The sequence below is a fragment of the Myotis daubentonii genome, chromosome 19, assembly GCF_963259705.1.
Source record: "Myotis daubentonii chromosome 19, mMyoDau2.1, whole genome shotgun sequence".
In the NCBI taxonomy this organism is placed as follows: domain Eukaryota; kingdom Metazoa; phylum Chordata; class Mammalia; order Chiroptera; family Vespertilionidae; genus Myotis; species Myotis daubentonii.
In genome coordinates, this window is record NC_081858.1 from 15,072,359 (window position 1) to 15,096,398 (window position 24,040).

A 24,040-nucleotide genomic window follows, 5' to 3' on the forward strand; every position below is an offset into this window, starting at 1 on the left:
TCAATAAAATATATATTTTTTTAAAAATGTGTTCAAGATTAGTACTTATTGGCTCAGTGGTTGAGCATTGGCCTATGAACCAGGAGGTCATGGTTGGGACATATGCCCAGGTTGCAGGCTTGATCCCCAGGGTGGGGTATGCGGGAGGCAGCCGATCGATGATTCTCTCTCATCAATGTCTCTTTCTCTCTCTCTCTCTCTCTCTCTTTCTCTCTTTCCCTCTCCCTTCCTCTCTGAAATCAATAAAAATATTTTTTAAAATAAATAAATAAGTATAATAAATAAAATCTATTTATCAGCATGAAAAATGTTCACAATATAACATTATGAGAAAGAAAAGGCAAGATATGGTACACTATTGTAGCATGGATCCTAGTTCACAAATAATGAGCAGAAAAGTCTGCTTATTTCTCGATGGTGGAATTATAAATGTTTTTTAGCTTATCTTTTTCATATTTCTCTAACAAATATGCAGTACTTTTTTAATAGGAAGACATATTAGTTACTTCTTAACTTTTTAAAAGACTCACATGTCCCCGCAGTGAACAGAGATGAATTAAGCCATACATTCAGCCCCTGACCAGCGGCTATGAGGGTGAAAGAAGAATGTGGGTTCCAGGAAGGAGATCTCAGTGGCACATCCCCATGGCAAGGTCCGTAGACCCTCCTCCCCTCCACACGCACCTGCACAAACCCAAACGGGAAGAGGCGCTCCGTCTGCCCCTGAGAGCCGAGGTGGAAGGTCTGGCGCCAGTCCCCAATGAGCGCGGGGAATGTGCAGTTGTACAGGTCCCTGTTCAAGTCGATGTTGGCCTCCCCTGGAAACAGTCCAGGTGGTGAGAGAAGTTTGGGGTAGAAGCAAAAATGGCCACACAATACTCCCCAACCTCTAGCCCTGCCTTAGGAAGTGGGCCTCCCCGCAGTCTCTCTGGACTAGCCTTGCTCGGGCCGACAGGGGCATCAGCAAACATGATACAAGCAGGCTTGAAAAGTGCTTCAGTTCAGGGGTCTGCTCTCTCGATACACCTGGGACCCTGAAACTGCTATGTAAACAGTAAATAAGTCTGAGCTAGCTTGCTGAAGGGTGGGGGGGGGGCACATGAGAACCTCGGGACCCCAGCCAACACACATGGAAGAGAGGCCATTCTAAGTCACCCGGCCATCAGACAACCTGCCAGATGGCCAAAGACACATAAAGATCCCAGCGGAAATTAGCCAAAGCAGCCCAGACAGAAAAACGACCCTGCTAGACCACAGAATAGGGAGCTAAATAAAATTGCTTTTGTTGTAAGTCGCTAAATTCTAGGATGGTTTGTTATGCAGCCAAGCTAACTGACACGGTGGAGAAATAGCAAATCGAACACTCACCCTGGTACCATATCACGCCTTTCAGAGTCATATTATGTAGTGGATGGATCATGGCATTCCAGAGAACAGAGTGTTTACTGGGGCCACTTATAGAAACCGGTGAAGTGAACCTGAAATCGATAAGGCACAGAAGTGTCAGGAGAGAGCTAGTGACCGATCACATTATGATCTCTCACCTGGGCGCCTCTCCAGCTTTTACTTGGGGCAAATTTCTGATGACAGCAACACAGAATTACATTGAACCGATCTGCCTCACATGGACACGTGTGAACAGTCTCTGAATTTCACCTCCAGGTTCTTCCCAGGATAAGGGTATCAGTCAGTTTTCCACGAGTTCGGCGTGGGCCACCCCAGTTCCCAGATCAGGTCATTAAAGCCACGAAGAGGAGAAGTGTTTTATTACGAGTCTCACACACAAGGCAATAGCTTTGTTTGACTAGTCCTCCATGAATAGACACTTAGATCGTTTCAAGCTTTTTGCTTTTATAAGCAATGCCATGATTCTCTTTCCTATAGCTTCATCATTGCGTGCAGACTTTAGTATTTCCTTAAGATCAGCTCCCAGATCGGAAACGGCTGGGTGAAAGGACACATTTTTTTTAAAAGGCTTTCAACGTGTTCCTAAGTTTCTCTGTAGAATGCCTGTAGGAATGTATACCCACTCCCCCACGCCCTTGGAATTGTCCCTTCCATGTCCTCAGAGATCTGGGAGGCCTGGCTTCAGATGCCTCCTGCTTTACCGCAGGCAATTCCTTCTGCTCCAAAATGGAATGTCTTCACACAGGCACACCTTTACCCAAGCGAAACCAAAAGCTCAAGTCCACCCTCTTCCCAGAGGCCTTCCCAGGACTGACGAGACGATGTCTGTGAAGGCGGTCCACATATCATTCATCTCTACGCTAGCAGGACGATGGAGCTTTTATTAAGTAGCCCGTCCTCCGACCCAAACCCCCACCACGTGTCCTTCCTCATCTAGCTTTCCCTCCGTGTGCTTTCATAATCACGACACTACACATTTCTTTGATTACATGTCTACTTGTTCTTCCTGTCACAGTGTTTATTCTGCTAAGCATACAACACAGTGGTTAAGAGCAGACACTGAGGCCAGCCTTTGCCACTTACTCGTGTGTCCATGAGCAAGTTACTAAAGCTCCCTCCGACTTAGTATCTTTTTTAAAAAATATTTTTTTTATTGATTTCAGCGAGGAAGGGAGAGGGAGAGAGAGATAGAAACATCCATGATGAGAATCACGGATCGGCTGCCTCCTGCACGCCCCACACTGGGGACGGAGCCCACAACCCAGGCATGTGCCCTGACCGGGAATCAAATGGTGACCTCCTGGTTCATAGCTCGACGCTCGACCACTGAGCCACGCCGGCTGGGCTCAGACTTGGTATCTTTTTCCACGCTATGTTAACAGTGTCTACATTTCAAGAGATTGTTGTATTAAATGAGTTACTATATATAAACTACTTACAACAGTTTTCAGCATAAAGCTTTCAGTAAGTATTAGCTATAATTATTAAGAAAAAGACTCATAATTGCTTGTGCTGTTCTCAGATGGCTGTGGTGGTGGTGACAGTGAAAGTAATACCTTGCCTGTGCACGGAACAAGTGAATACGTATTTGGACACTCAGCACGTACTTCACTCCCCAAAGGAGGCCACGATTCTCCTCTTTTATCTAATTTCCTGGCCGGCTTTCTCCCGGACTGCGGGGTGCTTTCTTACCCTTCCTTAGAGACCCCGCAGGCTTTCAGCGACCTTCCGGATGACCAGGCTTCAATGGGGGTGCCGCCCCACGAAGAGGAGACCAGCCCAACGGGATACCGCAGCGTGTCGTACAGGTTGCGCCCGAAGAGCCAGCACACGGCCGACATGTACTCGAAACTCCCATGGCCTAAGTTTTCTGTTCAGAAGAAGAGGGTCAGGTAAAGAGTAGAGGGAGCCCTGACCGGTTTGGCTCAGTGGATAGTGCGTCAGCCTGCGGACTGAAGGGTCCCAGGTTCGATTCCGGTCAAGGGCATGTGCCTTGGTTGTGGGCACATCCCCAGTGGGGAGTGTGCAGGAGGCAGCTCATCGATGTTTCTCTCTCATCGATGTTTCTAACTCTCTGTCCCTCTCCCTTCCTCTCTGTGAAAAATCAATTAAAAAAAAAAAAAGAGTAGAGGGATACCGATGGGTCTAGGTGAGAAGAAGGGGTGTGGGCCATCCCTTCTGTTCCTTGCTAAGAATTTCCAAAAGCAGGAGAAGATTGAGAGGCCGTGATCTCATTTGCAGAGAACCACAGCTCCCTGGCCAGGCGAGTGGACCCCCCCACCAACCCATGCTCCCCTCTCACCCACAGGTTCCTGAGGACCTCGGAATACGATCAGTCCTCCTCAACAGGTGAGGGCAGAAAGGCCATCGGGCCCCTCGACCACCTCACCTCACCTCTACCTTTCCCTCGCCATTCGTCCCCACTTAGCTCCGTGGAAAGAAGTGAGCAAGCAGGGAGCATGCTGGGAAGAAATGTGTCTTTTTTCTACCCCATTTTATAGCTAATGGTCATGAAGACATGGGCAGCAGGTAAGGGATGAAACGTCTGGCTAAAAGAGAAAGCAACAAAAACCAAAACTGGTGTTTAAATGTTCAGCATAGAAAGCTCACGTGTCCATACAGCCCAGTCACTAACGCACACGGGAGCGGGCAATTCCATGTGGGAAGAAAGTTGATGAAGAGGGGAACGGGCACACACCTGACAGGATCATTCAACCCAGTATTTCCTCAGGAACTGCTATGTCTAAGGCACTGGCTTGGCACCACTCAAGATCCCAATTCAATCCAGTTCTGGCACTCAAACAGCCGAGAGTGTCATAGTGGGGATTCAAGTCAATTAAAATTGATGGAGCACCTACTAGGTGCCAGGAGCCGGATGGGCGGGAGAAGGCCCCAGAGGAAGTGAGAGCCCGCTTCAGGGGCAGCCATGAGAGGACCCCAGTCAGTTGTGTTCTGACACGGAAACACAGGAAGAAAGAGGAGGACAGAGCATTGAGGCAGGGAGGAGGGGTGCTCGAGGGGTCACGCTGAGCGGCCTCGGGGTGCTCAGTGAGGCTGAAGGTGGAGGCACTGCTCACAGCAAGGAAGACGACTCGGCAGTGGAGTCTTGGGAATAAACGTATGGAATGGCTACCATCAGGAAGAGGGTGAAGAGCCGATAAGGAATGAAAAAAGGCCTGGCTGGAGTGGCTCAGTAGTTGAGTGTCGACCCATGAACCAGGAGGTCACAGTTCAATTCCTGGTCAGGGCACATGCCTGGGTTGTGGGCTCAATCCCCAGTAGGGGGGCATGCAAGAGGCAAGGATCAATCAATGATTCTTTCTCATCACTGATGTTTCTCTCTCTCCCTCTCTCTCTCCCTTCCTCTCCAAAATCAATAAAAACATTTAAAAAAAAAACGAAAAAAGGATGGTTGCAACCTAATAAATAAAGAACCAAATTCAGGGTCTCTGAGCCCACCCGGGGCGCTGACACTCCGTGTAGAGATGGCACCTGCTCCGGCAATCGCTCACCTGCGGTGGGCTTAGACCACTCCAAGTCAACCTCAGCGAGATCCTCGAGCTCCTGCTCTGCCTGATTGAGAGACACGGAGAGGATGCGGACAGACGTGTAGGCCGTGGTGTTGGCCAGCTCACTTACAGCATTAAATATCTAGAAAAGAAACAGGCATGTCATTTCTTACACCAACCTATTTGGTGGGTGGTCAACTATCCAACTGCCTCTTAAACACCATGAACCGTGGACCAAAAAAAGGGGCCCATCCTAAACCTGACAAGCTCAGGGGAGGCCAGCCTGGTGGACCCTAAAACTCAGAACTGAAAGTAACCACAGAGGATGGTCTGAACATAAAACTTCCTAAGTAAAAGCGAGTCACGGCAGGTAGTCCAGTCCCAGGCCTGTAGCTCCCTGGACAAAGGTCAGTCTTTACCTGAGGTGAGCCTGTCCGTTGTCTTTTTGCATCTAAGATAACAGACCTTTGAAATGTCAGTGCAATCTCCAGACCTCTTACGGCATACCTACCGCACCCGACAGGACACCACGGACCCCTCACTGTCATCCTGTTCTCCGCATGCCACCTCTATGTACATGTTAGTTAACTATCCTGCACCCACCCATGTAAAAGAAGTGTGTGTCTGCTCATTTTACTTTTGATCTGATTCCAGGTATTTCCTCGCGTTGCTTTCTCCCGCCCCCTTCATTGACCACCAGTGGATTTCATATAACCCTCCTTGCGTCTCCTCCTTTGCCATTCTCTGGAGCATTTTCTCAATCCATTGAGATTTTGCTTCCTGACAATTGTTGCGAGTTTGGCTCAAATAAATCCATAAGAATTCTCTACCAGTTTGGATATTTCTTATGTCTGAACCCCTTCTGAGCCTTCAATACACCAATATGAAACGAATAATTGAAACCGATGATGGGGTGGTGTGAGTCACCTTGATCTACCTTGTCCAAAAGAGATCATGAAGAATCATGTCCCCAGCGAAGGTTGGAATGCAATAAAACCCGCGATCACAGGGAGCAAGTCTGTGTTGGATGGCAGGAACAATGGCGTCATTTAGGCTAAAGAAGAGCAACTGCCCATTGGACCACTGTGATATCTTGAAATGAAAATACTTCTATTCAGAAAAAGTATCTGAGAGCATAAAATTCTTTTAAAAATGGAGCCCTTAAAGGCCTGGGGGAGGCAGATTGGTGTCATCCATACCACATAAGAGAAGCATATAAAACACACACACACACACACACACACACACACACACGCCTGAGAAATGACTGTTGAACTGCTGAAACATACTGAAATCAGCCTCAACGTGCTTATGTTCTCATCTGGGTCTCAGCAAATCACCAAAGAAAAACTTGGGAGAAAATAGCAATTTGAAGAGTAGAGTCCAGGGCGCCTGCTGAGAACAGTTCCCAGATGAGACAAAGAAAAGTGTCCATCCCAAATCACTCTGTGAACCCCCAGCTGAGAGTATCACAGGAAGGACGTGGAGTTTTTCTGGACAAGAACGCGTGTGGTCCTACTGGGCATCATTCCTCTAGGAGCTCATGCATAAGGGCTATTTCCTTCGATATGATTTTTTAAAAGAAGATATTGTAAGGACATTATTTTGCTTTAGCTTTTGCTTTGTTCTTTCTCGTCTTCTCTCCACCCCCCTGGACTGGTCTGGTTTTCCCAAACAAAGGGCTAACGGGGCGTCAGGAAGCCCAGTCGTCGCTGGCCTCGGGGAACGCGCTCCAGCTGAGGCAGGCCTGCCGGGCGAGAGGCACAGGAGGCTGGATGCCTTCCATTGGCCGCTCGCCGCCGGAGCGCAGCTGGCTCGCCTTCCCTCCCGCCCACCACCGAGAATACAGCTGGCCCTCTAGCCCACATTGTAAGATAAATGATGGAGCTGCCAGATTGCCCCACAGAGCATTTCACTGAAATACGCTGCCCCCCCGGCCCCCACCCCCGCATCGCCTCTGGACTTGCCGCGGAGCCTGCTGCGGCCACCGAGGTGGCCAGACACAAATGGCTCTTTCGGTCGCGATGGAAGCCACAGCCAGAATCGCTCCCTGGGAGCCGCGGCTCTCGCCTGTCAGCGTTACGGGTCTTCCCACAGCCGGGACACACGGTACATACAGTCTCGGGAAAATTCCACAGGAAACCCAGATCCCTGTGTTCAGGACCCTGCCTGGCAAGCTGAACGTAAAATAAACATCAAGGCGTGTGGACAGGACAGGCCAACGCACTCACAGTGTATTCTGGCAGGGAAATTATTTCTCAGCAGCCAGTACCTGTAAAGAATCATCTCCCTTGAAATTCAGTTCCTCGCTAAGTGCGAAGGCTCGGCTGTTGCTTCCATGGAAACAGTGGATGGAGCTGCTTCCATTCTCTCCACCCACACCAGCTTCCGCAGCCACGGGGAACTCAAGTGCCTCATCGCCTGAGACGCCAGCCCGGGAGGCAGCGTGGCGAACATGCTACTTGTCTTTTATGCCCGCCGCTAACACTTGAGATACTGCAAGGCCAATGAAGTCGGGGTGGCTGGCGTTCTCCTATATTGTTACCAGCACACAGAACCGGATCTAAAACACTGGCTGAAAGACTTCTATTTTCAAACTCACATGTGTGTATTATTTCAAGTCAAAACTTGAAAGCCAACGTGAAGTGGTAACAAAAATGGGGGTGGGGGACCCTAACCAGATTGGCTTGGTGGGTACAGCATTGGCCTGCAGACCGACCGAAGGGTCTCAGGTTCGATTCTGGTCAAGGTCAAGGGCACGCACCTGAGTGGCAGGCTCCATCCCTGTCCCTGCTCAGGGTGTGGTGCAGGAGGCAACCAATCGATGTGTGTCTCTCACATCGATATTTCTCTCTGTCTCTGTAAAAATCAATGGAAAAATATCCTCAGGTGAGGATTAGCAAAAAAAAAAAAAAGGGGGGGGGGAGGAAATTTTGCTGTACAGGATGACAATTCCTTCTGAACCTGGCGTCCTCCCCCTGTATCAGCAAGCCTTTTTGATGGCTGCATCTCCTCAGGGATATTGGCAACAAACTTAGGAATAAAGAGATTTCAGGAAGATTTTCATTTAAATGACACTTGGCTTCCCTGCTGATGAAAGGGGAAGCCTTACTCCATCTGCTGAGATCAAATTTCATCTCATCAAACACCTCAGTGTAATTATTTTTCCACCAAGTATTTAAATGAGGATGGAAATGAATACCAAGGTATTTGAAGTCATTAGGGCTGCTGGGCTGAGAGGGAGCAACGCGGCCTCTCCAGGGACCGGCAGTCCAGCATCAAAGCAGCTGCTCACCAGTGTTCCATTTGTAACCTTTACACCACAGTCTTGAATTAATGAAGAAGCGTCAAGACTCTATTTCCTCGGAGAATCTTGGCATGGGGTCCGCACGAGGAGCAAGGCCTGTGGTGTGTGTGTGTGTGTGTGTGTGTGTGTGTGTGAGAGAGAGAGAGACAGAGAGAGAGAGAGAGAGAGAGAGAACGCGTGTGCGTTCTATATTGCACCTTCTATAGTTATTGGGGAAATTGGGGTCTCCTCTTGCCCACTGGGTGGTGGGGGTGGGGTCCTTACACTATCTCCAGAAAAAGAATTTTCTGAGACTCACACGGGAGGATGTGGTTTTCATTTGTGTGGAGTTATATCCCTGGTTCTCCAAAGTCCCGTTCCGGTCATGGAAGTAGCAGCTGGGGTTTCAGGAAAGCTGGGAGCAAAGCCAGTGTCCAGTTTTGTGTGTGTTTTTCCATGTTGGAACCAGCTCCAGTTCAGCATCAGGCGAGCAGCAGTCCATTAGTCCACGGTGCTGGCGTCCCCATGGCTGTGGGCCATGTGGGTGAACACAGGAGAGCCAAGCCGGAGCCATGAGCCAAGTGTGCCAAGAGGAGCCAAGAGAGGGAATTTCTTTGTTTAGGGATTAAATACCCCATGTTTCTCATCCTTGCAGTGGCCATGCCCATTCTGGTCAATGACCTGTTCCCAAGTGTGACTGACAGACCAGTACCTTACAGACGTCACTGGACGTGCATCTAGCCTCCTCCCTGGGGTGTGTGTACAGCGTTTGCTTCCTGGGGAAGTTGCCCAAATGACATGCCTATAATATTTGGCCTTCCCTTTGCTCTTGTCCTATTATTAATAACTAATTAACGGCAATGGTATCACTACTACAGTATCATACAGCAGTTTTAAAGTTGAGGAAATGACTATAAATAAGCCATCCATCATTACTTCTGTGGATCTTTCATTGTAATGTGCTAATAACCCTTCTCTTCTGGATTGTAATTTCTCTACTTGGAGAGTAGGAATATGGGGATTGCCAAGGTATGGAAAACGGGTTTCCTGTCTAACATTGGCCATCTTCTTCGGAGCCTGCCTAGAAATACCCAAGTCTTAAGACCTACCCTGTCTTAGGAGGCGACAGATGAACATTTAGACTTTTCTCCATTTATAAACATCTCACTCGGTGTTATAAATAACACGCGATTTAAAAATTCCACTTCACCCTAACAACAAGATAGGCATGCAATCTGCCATGTCCTTCATTTGAATGTGAAGAGTGGTATGTTATAGTGGGAACTTTACCTCCTCAGAAGAGTCACATGGAGGGAGAAAAGGGGGAAAAAAGAGAGACACCCTGTGTGTTGCAGTACCGGGGGGGGGGGGGGGGGGGCGGGGGGCGGGGGGAGTCTTTGGGAGAAAAGGAGCAAAAGGAATATGGAGGAGTCACATACGGTATCCTTTTGATAAAAAAAAGTAAGTTCTTCAGAATGTTAAGAGGCTAGAAACCCTGGCTTTTGGTACTGTCAGCACCTAAAATGCTGTCATGCAAACTAAGTGCATGATTTAAAACCAAAACAATAAAGAATTAACACTTGGCTGTGTCAGGTGGACTCTTTCTACCCCCCACCCTCACTCCCCTATATCTCAGCGCTTGCAGCCTTCCTTTAATACAGAGGATGAATGCTAGGCAGAAAGAATGTGTTCACTCTTATCAAAATCTTGTTACCAGGGTGGGCTGGAACCGGGTGGAGGAGGGCAATGGGGAAAGATCGGGGGGACATCTGCACTGTTCTCAACAATAAAGATAAAATTTGTAAAATATATTTTTATTGATTTCAGAGAGGAAGGGAGAGGGAGAGAGAGATGGAAACATCAATGATGAGAGAGAATCATTGATCGGCTGCCTCCTGCACCAGCCCACACTGGGGATCGAGCCCACAACTCAGGCATGCGCCCTAACCGGGAATCGAACCGTGACCTCCTGATTCATGGGTTAACAATCACTGAGCAACACCGCCTGGGCAAGATAAATTTTTTAAAAATCTTGTTACCATAGGCAACTAGATATTAAGGAAGGAAGCAAAGGGAATGGGGCATGAGCCTATTTGCTTCACCAGGAAGGTACAGCACCACACCCCCCACCCCAGGGGATCTCAGCATTGCCCTGCCAAGGTAACATCCCTCCCTTTCCCCTCTGGTACCAGGTAGGGGGGACTGGGGGGAGGCGGGGGCAGCAAGCACATGAGCAAAAGAAGTCAAACCGGTGCAGGGGTATATGCTTGACCACAGAGGCCTGTCAGTCTAGCCCAGGGGTGGGCAAACTTTTTGACTCGAGGGCCACAATGGGTTCTGAAACTGGACCGGAGGGCGGAACAAAAGCATGGATGGAGTGTTTGTGTGAACTTATATAAATTCAGAGTAAACGTCATTACATAAAAGGGCATGGTCTTTTTTTTTTTTTTTAGTTTTATTCATTTCAAACGGGCCAGATCCGGCCCGCGGGCCGTAGTTTGCCCACGGCTGGACCTGAGAGAGGGATCACTGGTCAGGGGGTGGACCCATCAGAAGCCCAGAAAGTTTGGTAAGTTGATTGGTTATTTTGAAAAAGCTCCTGATCATAATAAGTCCAGGGAACAAAAAGGAGCTCTCTTGCTTGGTGACCTATGCTAGCTCCATTCGTTTGCATTCTCTCTCTCTCTCTCTCTCTCTCTCTCTCTCTCTCTCTCTCTCTCTCTATCTCTCTCCCCCCTCTGCGCCCCCCTGCCACCCCTCCCCCCCACCCACAGACAAACATGACCATGCAGGTCTAACAGCCAGGCCATGGCAGACTGTGTGGGCTCCAAAGGACTAAGCTTTCATATGAAACAGAAACTGTCGACACTGGCCTTGGTTTTGGACTTTCCCATGGCGGATGGAAGGAGATGGGACGCTGGGAACCCAGGGGCAGCTTTCTGGAAGAGATTTTGCCACACCACAGTCGCCCATGCGTGGGTCCCTGGAATGCTTTCCTCACGATCCCGTGGAAGAACCCGATTTCCACCAGCAACGATCTGATTTAGCTCAACAAAAAGTGAGATGAGATCCCCTGGCATCGAGGGCTACTGAGAACCTGACTGTATAAATAAAAATAGATCTGGCCGGTGCCTTTCTTTGCAAACAGAGAACTGCAATTAAAGCATTAGAAAAGTACTGTTTTCCTTAACGCGTTCACAGCAATTCTACTTCTATCCAAAACCATGCTTTCTATCAAGAGCTAAAATTTCACTTTTGCTGCCATTCACTTAAGTTAAAAAAAATCCAGTTAAAGTTCATTTTAAATATATTTTTATTGATTTCAGAGAGGAAGGGAGAGGGAGAGAGAGAAACATCAATGACAAGAGAGAATCATTGATAGGCTACCCCGTGGACGCCCCCACTGGGGATCGAGCCCAGAACCCAGGCATGTGCCCTGATTGGAAATCGAACCTGGGACCTTCAGTCCGCAGGCCGACACTCTATCCACTGAGGCAAACCAGCTAGGGCTAAAGTTCATTTTAATAAACATTTACATTCAATAGGTTTCCATATATTTAAGTAGGGCAGGAAGCAAGAGCAAATAAAATATTGGTTAGGAAGACATAAATGCAAGAATTTAGATTTTGAATTAGAAAACTAATAATGAAATGAAGTATATAGGCCCACAATAGAATCTTTTTAGTAGCATTATTTAGTAATTAGTTTTAAAAAAAGAAACTACAAGTGATAGAAGCAAAATAAGAAATCATAAAGTATGTTAAGGTATTCAATTTTATAATAAAAAAAGAAATTCATTCAGATTATGGTCTAGGTGTAGATTTTAAAATCTCAAATTAAATATTCTCAAAGAAAGAGAAATAGATAACAAAAGAAAGGTAGGAAAATAAAAGTCAACTTGAGAAGAAACTGAGTTTTAGAGAAAGAGCTAGGGAAAACAATAATCTTTCCAAGTTCTTAATCTATTATAGTGATACCATTGTAATTAGCTAATTATTAATAATAAATCTAGTCAAGAAGGTAGAAGATACCAAAAACTATAAAACATTGCTGGAAAAAAGTAAAGACATTAATGGAAAGACATCCCATGTTCACAACAGAAGTTAAAATGCCAATACTACCCAAAGAAATCTACAGATTCAAACACAATACCTATCAAAAATCCCAGTAGCCTTTTTTCCCCCAGAAATGGAAAAGCATATTCTCACATTCATATGGAATTGCAAGAACCCTGACTAACCAAAATAATTTTGAAAAAGAAGGACACAGTTGGAGGAATCACACTTCCCAACTTTGAAACTTACTACAAAGCTACCGTAATTAAAACAGTGTGGTCCTGGTATAAGGAGAGACCTGTAGATCAATGGAATAGAAAGCCAAGAAATAAACCTTTATATATATGGTTAATTAATTATTGACAAGAGTACCAAGACCACTCAGTGGGGGAAAGGACTGTCTTTTCAACAAATGGTAGTGGGAGAATTGGATATCCAATTTCAAAAGAATGAAGTTAGACCCTCGTCTTACACCATATACCAAAATTGACTCATAAAGAATCAAAGACCTAAACTTAAGAGCTAAAACTATAAAACTCTTAGAAGACAACATTGGGGAAAATGTCCATGACATTGGATTTGGCAACATTTCATGAATATGACATCAAAAGGATAGACAACAAAAGAAATAAAAATATAAACTGAACTTTATCAAAAGAAAAAACTTTTGTGTATCAGAGAACACCCTCAGGAAAATGAAATAACAATCTAAAGAATGACATAAAACATTTTCAAATCATATACCTGACAAGTGATTATTATCTAGAATATTTAAAGAATTCCTACAATTCAACAACAAATAACCCAGTTCAAAAATGGGCAAAGGATCTGAATAGACATCTATCCAAAGAAGTCTTACAAACGGTACTCAATATCATTAGTCATTAGGGAAATGCAAATCAAAACCACAATGAGATACCTCTTCACACCTATTAACATGGCTATAATAAAAAAAAAAAAAAAGGAAAGTAACACATGTTACTGAGGACATACAGAAATTGGAACATTTGCATATTGCTGGTAGGAATGTAAGATGGTACAGCCAGTGTGGAAAATGGTTTGGTGGTTTCTCAAAAGTTAAACACAGAACTAACAGGTGACCCAGCAATTCCGTTCACAGGTATTTTTCTAAAAGAATGGAAAGCAGGGACTGGACCAGATATTTGCACACCGATGTTCATAGCAGCATTATTCACAATAGCCAAGAGGGGGAAGCAGCCTAGGTGTCCATCAACAGGTAAATGGATAAACAAAATGGGGCATATAAAATAGAATACAATTCAGCCATAAAAAAGGATAAAATTTTGACATATGTTACAACATGGATGGACCTTGAAAACGTTATGCTTGATAATCCAGACACAAGGTCAAATATGATTCCACTTATATGAGGTAACTAGAACAGGCAAATTCATAGAAGGAAAGCAGACTAGAGGCTACTAGGGGCTGGAGGAAGAAGAAAAGGGGAATTATTGCTTAGCAGGTACAGAGTTTATGCTGAGGATGAAGGCATAGTTTTAAGTAGAGATAAGGTATGGGTACACACAGGATGGTGAATAAAAGGTGGGGCAGCCCTGGCCAGCTTGGCTCAGTGGATAGAGTGTCAGCCTGCGGATTGAAGGGTCCCAGGTTCGATTCCAGCCAAGGGCACATGCCTGGGTTGCGGGCTTGATCCCCAGGTGGGGGGCATGCAGGAGGCAACCAATCAATGATTCTCTCTCATCATTGATGTTTCTATCTCTCTCTCCTTCTCCCTTCCTCTCTTAAATCAATAAAGAAATATATATTTTTTTTAAAAAAGGTGGGGCAAAAGTAGGTTTACAGTTTGAGTGTGTGAAACACAATATTTTATTTTTCTTGTATTATTATTTATTGATTGTATTATTTTCCATATGAACAACTGTAAACCTACTTTTGCCCCACTCTGTATATTTAATGGTTACAAGGGACAAGTATATTTATTTAAATTTAAGCACATTTTTATAAAGTATACTTTAAAAACAAAGTCTCAAAAATACCAAGTGAGAACACAGCTGCACCAGCGGGGGATGGGGAAGAGCTGAGTAGGCAGAAGCGCCCGGGGATGAAGGTTGGATGTCTCAGTTAATAGCAACGGAAAATGAGGATTCCAAAAGAGCAAGCGTGAACATGGGCTGCATTAGTAGAAATACAGTCCTCAAAACAAGGGAGGTGACCATCGTATTGGCCAGACCAGTGGCGGAGACCCGAGCTCTGTTTGGGGCCTCACCCCGGAGAGGACAGTGGTAGCCTGGGTTGTATTTGAGGAAGACTGACTGGCATGGTGAAGGGTACAGAAACCCAGGACACCTAAGGATCAGCAGAGAGAATCAAGAATGCCTTTTCCCATTTAGCAGGACCTCGTAGCTACTCAAAGAACCAATCCTGACAAAAAGGGCAAAAAAAAAAAAAAAAAAAAAAAGAACTTGAGGAAAGCAGGTTTTTTGCTCAGCTTAAGATAGAACTTCCATTTCTCCTTTTTCTTTTCTTTTGTTTTTTCAAACTGCCCCCGCCCCCCAGCATCTAACATGCCTCCTCACAGCAGCTACAGACATTTTTAGTTAAATATAATACACTTACATGGTTCAAAACCTAACCAACCAAGTAAATAAATAAGCAAACAACCAACCAAACTAACAACAACAAAAAACAAGAAGAGAGAAAAAATACCAAGTGATTTGCTCTAAGCCATACCCTAGTAAAAGGCTAAGCCAACATTCAATCTTATGTTTTCAATCTCCATGACAACAGAAGACAAGTAGTGCATTAGTTGCTCAGCATTAAAACAACATCTAACTGTTTTGGTTCCCTAGGCTCTCCCCAGAAGCTCATCTGCTAAGATCAATCAAAAAGAAGAGTAATCTCCTTTGTCTTCAATTTGTTATGAAACTTCTGTTACCATCAGATACACTCTAGCTTCTGCCTTTAGCTCAGGAAGGTGAGGCCAGAATGCCTGGGGCACTGACCGTACACTCACTGTGACTGAGAAAGCAGCTTTGGGGCCGCATCACCAGTTCCTATCCTGGCTCCCCTATTAACTGCGACCTTAGGCGGGTAATTTAATCTCAGTGATCCAGTTTCCTAGCCTGTGAGATATGAATAAAGGACTTACCTCATAAAGTTGTCAACTCAAACAGGCAAAGCACTTAGAACAGATCTTGGCACCTGGTAAAAAGGTTTCTATCTCTTTTTCCTCCTTGCTTTTTCCTCCTCTTTCTTTTCCTTTTCCCACAACATCAACATTATTTATTATCACTGAGACTCTGCAAGTTACCTGTGAAACCGTCATCTGCATGTTGCTTTGCCCACTGCAAAGCCAGACATCTCCGAATAAGACATCATGAACTCCCACAGTTAAGTTCATTTTTTCAAAAGTCTGCTGTGCCGTCACTTCATAAGGTCCACCGGGCTTCATAGGGTCCAGTACCACCATCCATTTATTAGAGTGTGCTGAAATAATAACAAAAGGCTCCGAGGAATTAATCAATCAATTAATTGAAATTAAAGCCCACTCCTGTCACGCAGCATACTCATTTGTGGCCATTCCCAGCTTCAGTGATCAACTGAATTCGAAGCTGTGAAAATTGGCCACATTTCAGACAAGCAAATAGAAATAACAGCAGCGGCATGTCTATCCTTAATCTGTGCCAATCCCTTCTTACTTTTTTTTAAAAATATATTTTATTGATTTTTTACAGAGAGGAAGGGAGAGGGGTAGAGAGCCAAAAACATCGATGAAAGAGAAACATCGATCAGCTGCCTCCTGCACACTCCCTACTGGGTATGTGCCCGCAACCAAGGTACATGCCCTTGACCGGAATCGAACCCGGGACCCTTGAGTCCACAGGCCGACGCTGTATCCACTGAGACAAACTGGTTAGGGCCCCTTCTTACTTTTAACTGAAGCATTTACAAGGGAAATAAATTAGCCAGTTGTAATCCTAAATGAGGACAAGTAAAAATACAAAAGAAATTAAAATTCAAGGGAGTTTAAAAACAAAATAGAAATTCTTACTGGACTATCCAGCTGTCAATATTAACATAATCATAATCTAACACATTTGCACAGTGCCCCAATTAGAGAAAATCATTTGTAACCTGAAAGTTCCCCTTGCCTGATGGTATCATCTTTGTCCTCAATACCCCCACCTCCTCCCCACATTGCTACCAAGAATTAATACTAGCAGCAGTTCTGGGTTCTCCTGTCAACATTTAAACAGGTGAGTGGAGAAGGTGTCACATAAAGAAGTACTGAAAGGCATATACATCAGTCTCTCTGGCCCAGCCAGGGTGGCTTAATGGTTGAGCATCAACTCATGAACCAAGAGGTCACTGGTTTGATTCCTGGTCACAGCACATGCCCGGGTTGTGAGCTCGATCCCCAGTGGGGGTCGTGCAGGAATCAGCCGATCCATGTTTCTCTCTCATCAATGCTTCTATCTCCCTCTCCCTCTCCCTTCCCCTCTCTCTAAATTCAATAAAAACATATTTTTTTAAAATTAGTCTCTCTGTGAAGAAGACATTTAGACTTATCCAATTAATTATTTTCAGAATTATTTCCCAGACTTAAGGTTTTCAGGCTCAATTAAAGCGATGAAAAGTTACCCAAGACCCTATTTCAGAGATTCCTAGCATATTCCTTAGGAACCACCTCCCTACCACCTTCCTACCTCTCACCCACTCACGCCACCACCTCTGCAAACATCATACTCAGAAACTTAAGAAAAATATCTTCCAAGTGGCAAATTTATGCCTAGGAGAACCAAACAACATGAACGAAGTTGAAAAAACGAGAGTGAGAAAATAGAGAAGTAACCTTTTAAAAATAAATCTTCTTGGCATAATGCAGAAGAATAGGAACTGATTTATAATTTAATGTAATTTCAAAGGAAGAGAATGGTAAGAACTGGAAATGAAGCATCCCAAAGTTATTGTACCAGCCTGTAAAAAACAATAATTATAAAAATACTACCCAAGTGACTACTAGGAGCCAGACAGGGTGCTGAGTTCTTTCTAATCAGCAAGAGCTAAGCAGAAGCAGCAGTCCAGATGCAGGCCAGGAGATCAGTAAAAGCTCTAACCATAAAGGACCGCTCATTACTGGGGGGATGTCCAAGACCCCCAAGGCATCAGAGACAGGGTGCATGATTGCTCCTCCGGTCAGCATAACTGACTCATTTGCTCCGCCCAGCCCTAAGAAGTCAGTTAAGCCCAGGACCAAATGCCTGCTACTGTTTTTATACCTCTGAGAGCCAGACATCATCTGTTATACGTATAACTCACCAAAAGCAGGAAAAGCACTGCTCTGGAGGCAGTGGGCAGCGGGTACAGACTGTGTCACACAGGTGCCTGCGCTCCGTATGGCTCGCACTTCCGAGCAGGCAGACATGCCAATCTGTCCCAACTGCAGTCTTGCCAAGGTCTTTCCAGGCTCCCTGCACTGACATCTCTCACTGGAGCTCTGTCCTGCTGCCACCAGCTTTGCTCATTTAGAATGATAACGTCAACCCCCAGGAAACCGAGGACAGCTATCTTTTAGCTTTTTACGACTACACAATCCATTCCTCGTCACTGCTGTTAACTTGATATTCACTCCACCTCCACTCAGGCAGTATGGCTGGTGAGGAGGACAGCCGTCACCAGGTTTCTGGAAGTTTTGCTGCCCGGCAATAAGATGAATAAGGGAAGGGGGGACATTTGGGCAAAACATCATGCCAATACCATTCCACCGCAGAGGGGGGAAGGGCTCCCCCTGCAGGAGGGAAGAGAACTACAACTAAGGCCTGAGCCTTATTCCTAAGCACTGGTCTGAGGAGACCTCGGAGAACTTCCTCTGTTCTAGTCCTCAAGTTCTTTTAGTTTCTAGCTTTTACCCTCTCCCCTCTACAGAAAAATAAACTCTGGTACAGTAACGAGTGTTAGGAAGTTAACTGCCAGGCACGGCAGGGGAAATCGGATCTACTACAGGGAGGTTACTAATGGTCGAAGTAACTCAGAAACCATCCATTTAAAACAACGAGGACTGCCCAGCTGGCTCAGTGGTTGAGCAGTGACCTATGAGCCAGGAGGTCACGGTTCAATTCTCAGTCAGGGCACCTGCTCGGGCTGCGGGCTCCATCCCTAGTGGGGGGTGTGCAGGAGGCAGCCGATCAATGATTCTCTCATCATTGATGTTTCTATCTCTCTCTCCCTCTCCCTTCCTCTCTGAAATAAATAAAAATGTATTTAAAAAATAAATAAAACAATGAGGATCTCCTCCCATGTAAGTATATACACAGGAGAGCAGTCACTGTGTCGACCAGCGGTTCTCAACCTGTGGGTCGCGACCCCTTTGGCGGTCGAACGACCCTTTCACAGGGGTGGCCTAAGACCAACCTGCATATCAGATATTTACATTGCGATTCATAACAGTAGCAACATGACAGTTATGAAGTAGCAACGAAAATAATTTTATATGGTTGGGTCACAACATGAGGAACTGTATTTAAAGGGCCAGAAGGTTGAGAACCACTAGTGTACACTGTTTCTTAGATCAAAGGCAAGGGTGGGCTTATAAAGGCAGAAGCCACCCTGTTTCACAGGAGAAGTGATTATCCTTGGCCTGCGAGGCGAGGGCTAGTTCAAGTGGAGCTCATCACAGGATGATGAAGTCCGGCTGTAGTTTTTAGAATCTGTGTGCATCCACCAGGTCCAATAGGTTGAGTCCAAATAATAAAACTGAGTCACCACCACAAAGAGTTAAAGTTCCCTGTCCAGCTGGCTTCCTGCTAATCCTGGGGGGCTTGCTGAGCAACCGTTGCTCTGGCTCCTTCTTCTGGGCCCTAATCACTTGCTATCCTGCAATCTCTTTTCCCAATCCAGATGCAGGTTTCTGTAGATTTTCGTCACATCCGAACCTCTGCTTCCTCAGATCTTTCTTCTCCCATCTAGGAAGTTTCATCTCCTTCCTTCATAACACAGCTACTTAGAGTGTGCCAGGCACTCCATCCTGTAAATGACAACCTCCCCCCAACCCCCCACCCCCCACTCCCTCTACCCCGCCCTCCCGTGACACCACAAGAAAGCCTTGCAAACTGACTGGGGCTTTGTGCTTTCATGTCTGACAGCATATCTGGTGGCCTATTTATTGTTCTATTTTCTCTCCACATTCCAGCAAAAGACACAGGTAAAGAACACTCTATCTCCATTTCCTCTACACCTCCCTGACCAGCCCCCGTCTAAAAACGGGAAGAATAAACAATCAAAGGGAAAAAAACGAAAACAGTTTGTCTAGAGACATGATTAGTCATGAAGTGCTTTCTTTTTCTTCTTCTTGCTATTCACATCAGATGTTAATTACTTTTCAGGTTGTTGTGCCAAATCTCAGAAGCCAAGAACAGAAAAAGGAAAATTATCCACAACCTTTCCCTTCCCACAAGGAAACACCTAGAGCTGGAAGAAGCCACCCTCTCACGTCCCACACAGAATCCTGGCACTTCTCCAGCTGCAAATCACTTTCGCGATTTGTGGGAGTGACTTGGAGGTAAAGGAAGCTTTACAGGCCCCTTGCCTACCTGCATTTATTCTGTATAAAGTCCTCCACCACCACCAAATAGAAATGTTTTTTAAAAAACAAAAAATACTTAAGTACTTGTTTATCGACAAAACTGTTTATGCAGGTTACTTAAACCGTAGCGTGCTATGGCAGACACGCCCTGAGATGACCCCCAATAAGGCACACCCTTGTATAACCCTCTCCCCCTAAGTGCAGGCAGAATGTGTGATTTGCTTCCAACCAACAGAAAATGGCAAAGGGGATGAGATGTCATTCTCATGATTAGGTTACATTACATGGGAAACATAAAGGGTTTTTATAGATGTGATTAAAGTCCCTAATCAGTTGACTTTAATAAAAAGGGTGATTATCCTGGGTGGACCTGACCTAATAAGGTGAGCCCTTTAAGAGTATCTAGAGACCTGGGTAGTGTTGTTCAGTGGTTAGAGCATTGGCCCATGAGCCAAAGGGTCACAGGTTCGAGTCCCAGTCAAGGGCATGTACCTGGGTTGCAGGTTCAAGCCCTGGCCCTCATTGGGGCCCAGCAGGAGGCAACCAATTAATGTGTCTCTTTCACATCAATGTTTCTCTCTCTCTCTTCCTCCCTCCCTCCTTTCCACTCTCTCTAAAGAAAAAAAAAGTCAACGGGAAAATCATCCTTGGGTGAGGATTAAAAAAAACAACACAAAAAACGAGTATCTGGAGGTCAGAGGTGAAAGGAACCAAGATGCAGCCATGAATCCTACAGGCACAAGGGAATGAATCTGCCAGCAGCCTGGGGAGCTTGGAAGTAGGTCATTCCCCAGTTGAGCCTCTGGATGAGAACACAGCCCACTGATACCTGGATTTCCGCTTGTGAGACCCTGAGAAGAGCGCCCAGCTCAATAGCAGCCAGGCTTCAGATCTACAGAAATTGTGAGCTAGCAAAGGTATGTTGTTTTAAGCATCTAGGTTTGTGATAATTTATTATGCAGCATAGAAAACCAGTATGCATGCTAACACTGCAACCAGGAACTTTTTCTTTTCTAAGTTAGAGACAACATATCTGTTTGGAGACACACCCTCATTTTATCATCCACATATGCATTCCCATGTGTGCAAGACTGAGAGGATATATGCTAATATCCCTAATTTTATTCCTGTGTCTGAATGACCAAGCCTCATTTGACAATCTGAATAGGCCCTGTACCTGACTATATTCCCAGCCATCCATCAGGTTTTAATTTTCCCAATGCTGTAGTGCCGGTCTGCCAGACAAAAACCTTTATGTTATTAAATTCCATTTTGCTGTGGGCGCCTAGGGAATACAGGTAATACGTTGTATATTAACAGAGATAGACAGTGGCAAACTGAGGTCGTCTGCCTGAAAAACCCCAGAGTCCTCTCTGATATTTAAATAGACGTCAGCCCTTCAATAAACCCTGTAGAATTTCCTACATAGCTACTTTCTTTATTCCAAATAACATTTTACCCATTTTACCTCATGGGCAGGACAGAGCAAGATGCTGCTGAAATAGGCTTGTGGCTCTACACAAACTAAAACACCCTCGCTCTCTACCAAGCAGATGTGGAAAGCCTAACAAACAGATCTACGCCCACCACCACCATCTTTCTCTCTTTTGGACAGAGGCTCCTCTGTAAGGCTGCTAATTCTCAACTTCTTGACCATCCTCACAGCAACTGCCTTGGGTCAAACCTTCCCTGTCTATTCCCTGAACATCATAACAGCCGGCTAACAGGTCCCCCCACTTCTGTTCTGCTCGATCTCCAATCAGTCTTCCACAGTGCTGCCAGAGTCATCTTTCTAATATACAAAGCTGATTGTGTTATTTTGTGCTTAAAATCCATCCATCCAATACTCCTTAACAATAACAAGCTTCCTTATGTATCCAAACTTGTCTCCTGTCAACCAACGCCAGTCACATGCCCCAGTGTTCCAGACAAACCTATCCATGAGCCATTTCTCCAATGGCCCAAGCTCACTAGTGCCTCCGTGCCTTTGCCAGGCGAGTCCCTCTGCCTGGTTTGCTCCACTCATCTTTCAAGATAAACCTTAGCCTCACAGCGGTTCTCAACCTGTGGGTCGCAACCCCTGAAAATACATCCTGCATATCAGATATTTACATTACGATTCATAACAGTAGCAAAATTTACATTGTGAAGTAGCAACGAAAATAATTTTATGGTTGGGGGTCACCACATGAGGAACTGTATTAAAGGGTCACGGCAATAGGAAGGTTGAGAACCGCTGCTTAGACTAAGTTAATTATCCCTACTAAGCACTCCCCAGCACCTAGTACTTCTCCATTGTGGCACTTAGACACTTCCCAGTAATTGCTATTATTTTTCTGTCTCTTTGCCTAACCTATTAGCTTCATTAGGGGAGAGACCACATATGTTTCACTCATCACTGTATCACCAGTACCTAACACAGTATCTGCCACACAGTAGTCACTCAGTAAATATTTGAGTGATTGACTAAAATAACAGTAATAACTATAACAACGGCTCACATTTTTTTCAGTATTTACTGTGTGCCAGGCACTGTTCTAAGTATTTTATATGTGCTAATTCATTCAAAACCCACATGGTCTCAAATACTATTATCTCACTTCACATATAAATTGTGACACAGAGATATTAAATGACATGTCCAAGGTTATATAGCCATGAAGAGATAGAGCCAGGACCTGAATCCAGAGAGTGATTTTCAGAGCCTGGGTTCTAACCACTCCTCCACACTGCCTCTCCTTTATATGTGATTCGGTTCAAATGCCACCTTCTATGTAAACCTTCCCTTACCATCCAATCTGAGGGAGATGTTTCTCTTCTGTATCCCATGACACCCCATATACAACTTCATCGCAGCAGGCACCGCACTGCACTATGTAACTCAGTGTCTGTTCCCGTTATTCCATGAGCTCCTGGAGGACAGGCACTTTGACTTAGTCTTAATTTATATCCTCAGTGCCTCGCACACGGTAAATACGCAAATAGCTATCAAATAGCTATTATGGATGGATGGATGGATGAATGGATAGATGGATGGATGGATGAGTAACGGGATATAGAGAGCAAGCTTGCATTTTCAGATAATCCAGCAGGTGGCAGAAGAAGATAAAAGCTCCACAGAGAATGGGGGCTGCCGTACCTTCCACATGAGTCACTTTCTTCATGAGGGTTTCCTGCTCTCGCCACAGCGTCACTGTCACTGTGGCTTCAGGTAGGCCATAGCCCCAAATCACTGCCCCGGCAGGCTCCTTCTGTAGCACCATGTAATCACCGATGTAGGACGCAAACCGAAAACCGGCACCTAGAGAATTCAGCAAACAGAAGAGCATCACTGGGAACACGCGTCACTGCTCGAATCTGGTTAAAGAGCAAGGAACATACGGTCTTTATACAAGAGCATTTGAATATACCCGGGACTTTTAATCTTCCAAAACCAGATCTTATTCCTCCCAATGAGGTAAGCAACATAACAAGAACAGTTTCCAACAAGATACATCACAGTACAAGACCAATAAGGAAAACTCCAAGAGCCCAGGGCAACCCATGTCCTACACACGTCGTCCCGCTCAGAGCTGCTGACCTGCCTTTGCTCTCAGGCCCGGCCCCACTGCTTGACTCTCTCCTCCCAAAGCATTAAGATGCTCCTTTTAGGCACCCTACAGATGGTGTTTATGAGAAAAAGAAACCTCTTCCTTCCTCTACTTTCCATTCCCACTCCTACTCCCGAGTAGCAGGGAATTAAGAAGCTTGCCTCTCTCCAAAAGCCCTCTCTAATCTCCCCCCCCCTTTCCACCCTACCAGGGTGAATGTCCCTCGAATAATTCCCCTTATTATGGCTTTTTAACAACCCACTGAAAATGCTAAATAAGCATTTATGAATATCTGCGACAAATGTGCTTCCTTCGAAGGTAAATTCAGGTAAACGAAGGTGCAAAAAATAAAGTCAGTGAGAGTTAGAAGGTCACAGTGTCCTTACAGAGGTCTTCTGTCACCATTTTACCCATTTCACCAGCTAAATTATGCACAAGGAACAAGAGAAAGAGCACTCGAAACTGTGGATTTTATTCTACAGTCACTAACAAGGCTGAACAAGAACTCACTTTAACAAGATCATGCCTATTTTTAACATCCAGCCTATATAGAAGTATTTCATTAGTAACAAGCATCTACCCAAATGATCTCAGCGAGCTCCTCATCAACACTTAAAAGGGGGAAAAAA

The 24,040-nt window shown here is 45.3% G+C and overlaps 1 protein-coding gene across 1 annotated transcript in view; it reads right to left on the reverse strand.

Moving 5' to 3' along the window:
- The window catches only part of SIAE (sialic acid acetylesterase), a 41,179-nt gene that overhangs the window by 13,446 nt on the left and 3,693 nt on the right, over positions 1 to 24,040 (reverse strand). Inside the window, 6 exon segments of the mRNA XM_059676633.1 lie at positions 685 to 818; positions 1,369 to 1,478; positions 3,100 to 3,277; positions 4,920 to 5,058; positions 15,550 to 15,725; positions 22,961 to 23,122. Coding sequence (XP_059532616.1) covers positions 685 to 818; positions 1,369 to 1,478; positions 3,100 to 3,277; positions 4,920 to 5,058; positions 15,550 to 15,725; positions 22,961 to 23,122 — 899 coding nt within the window.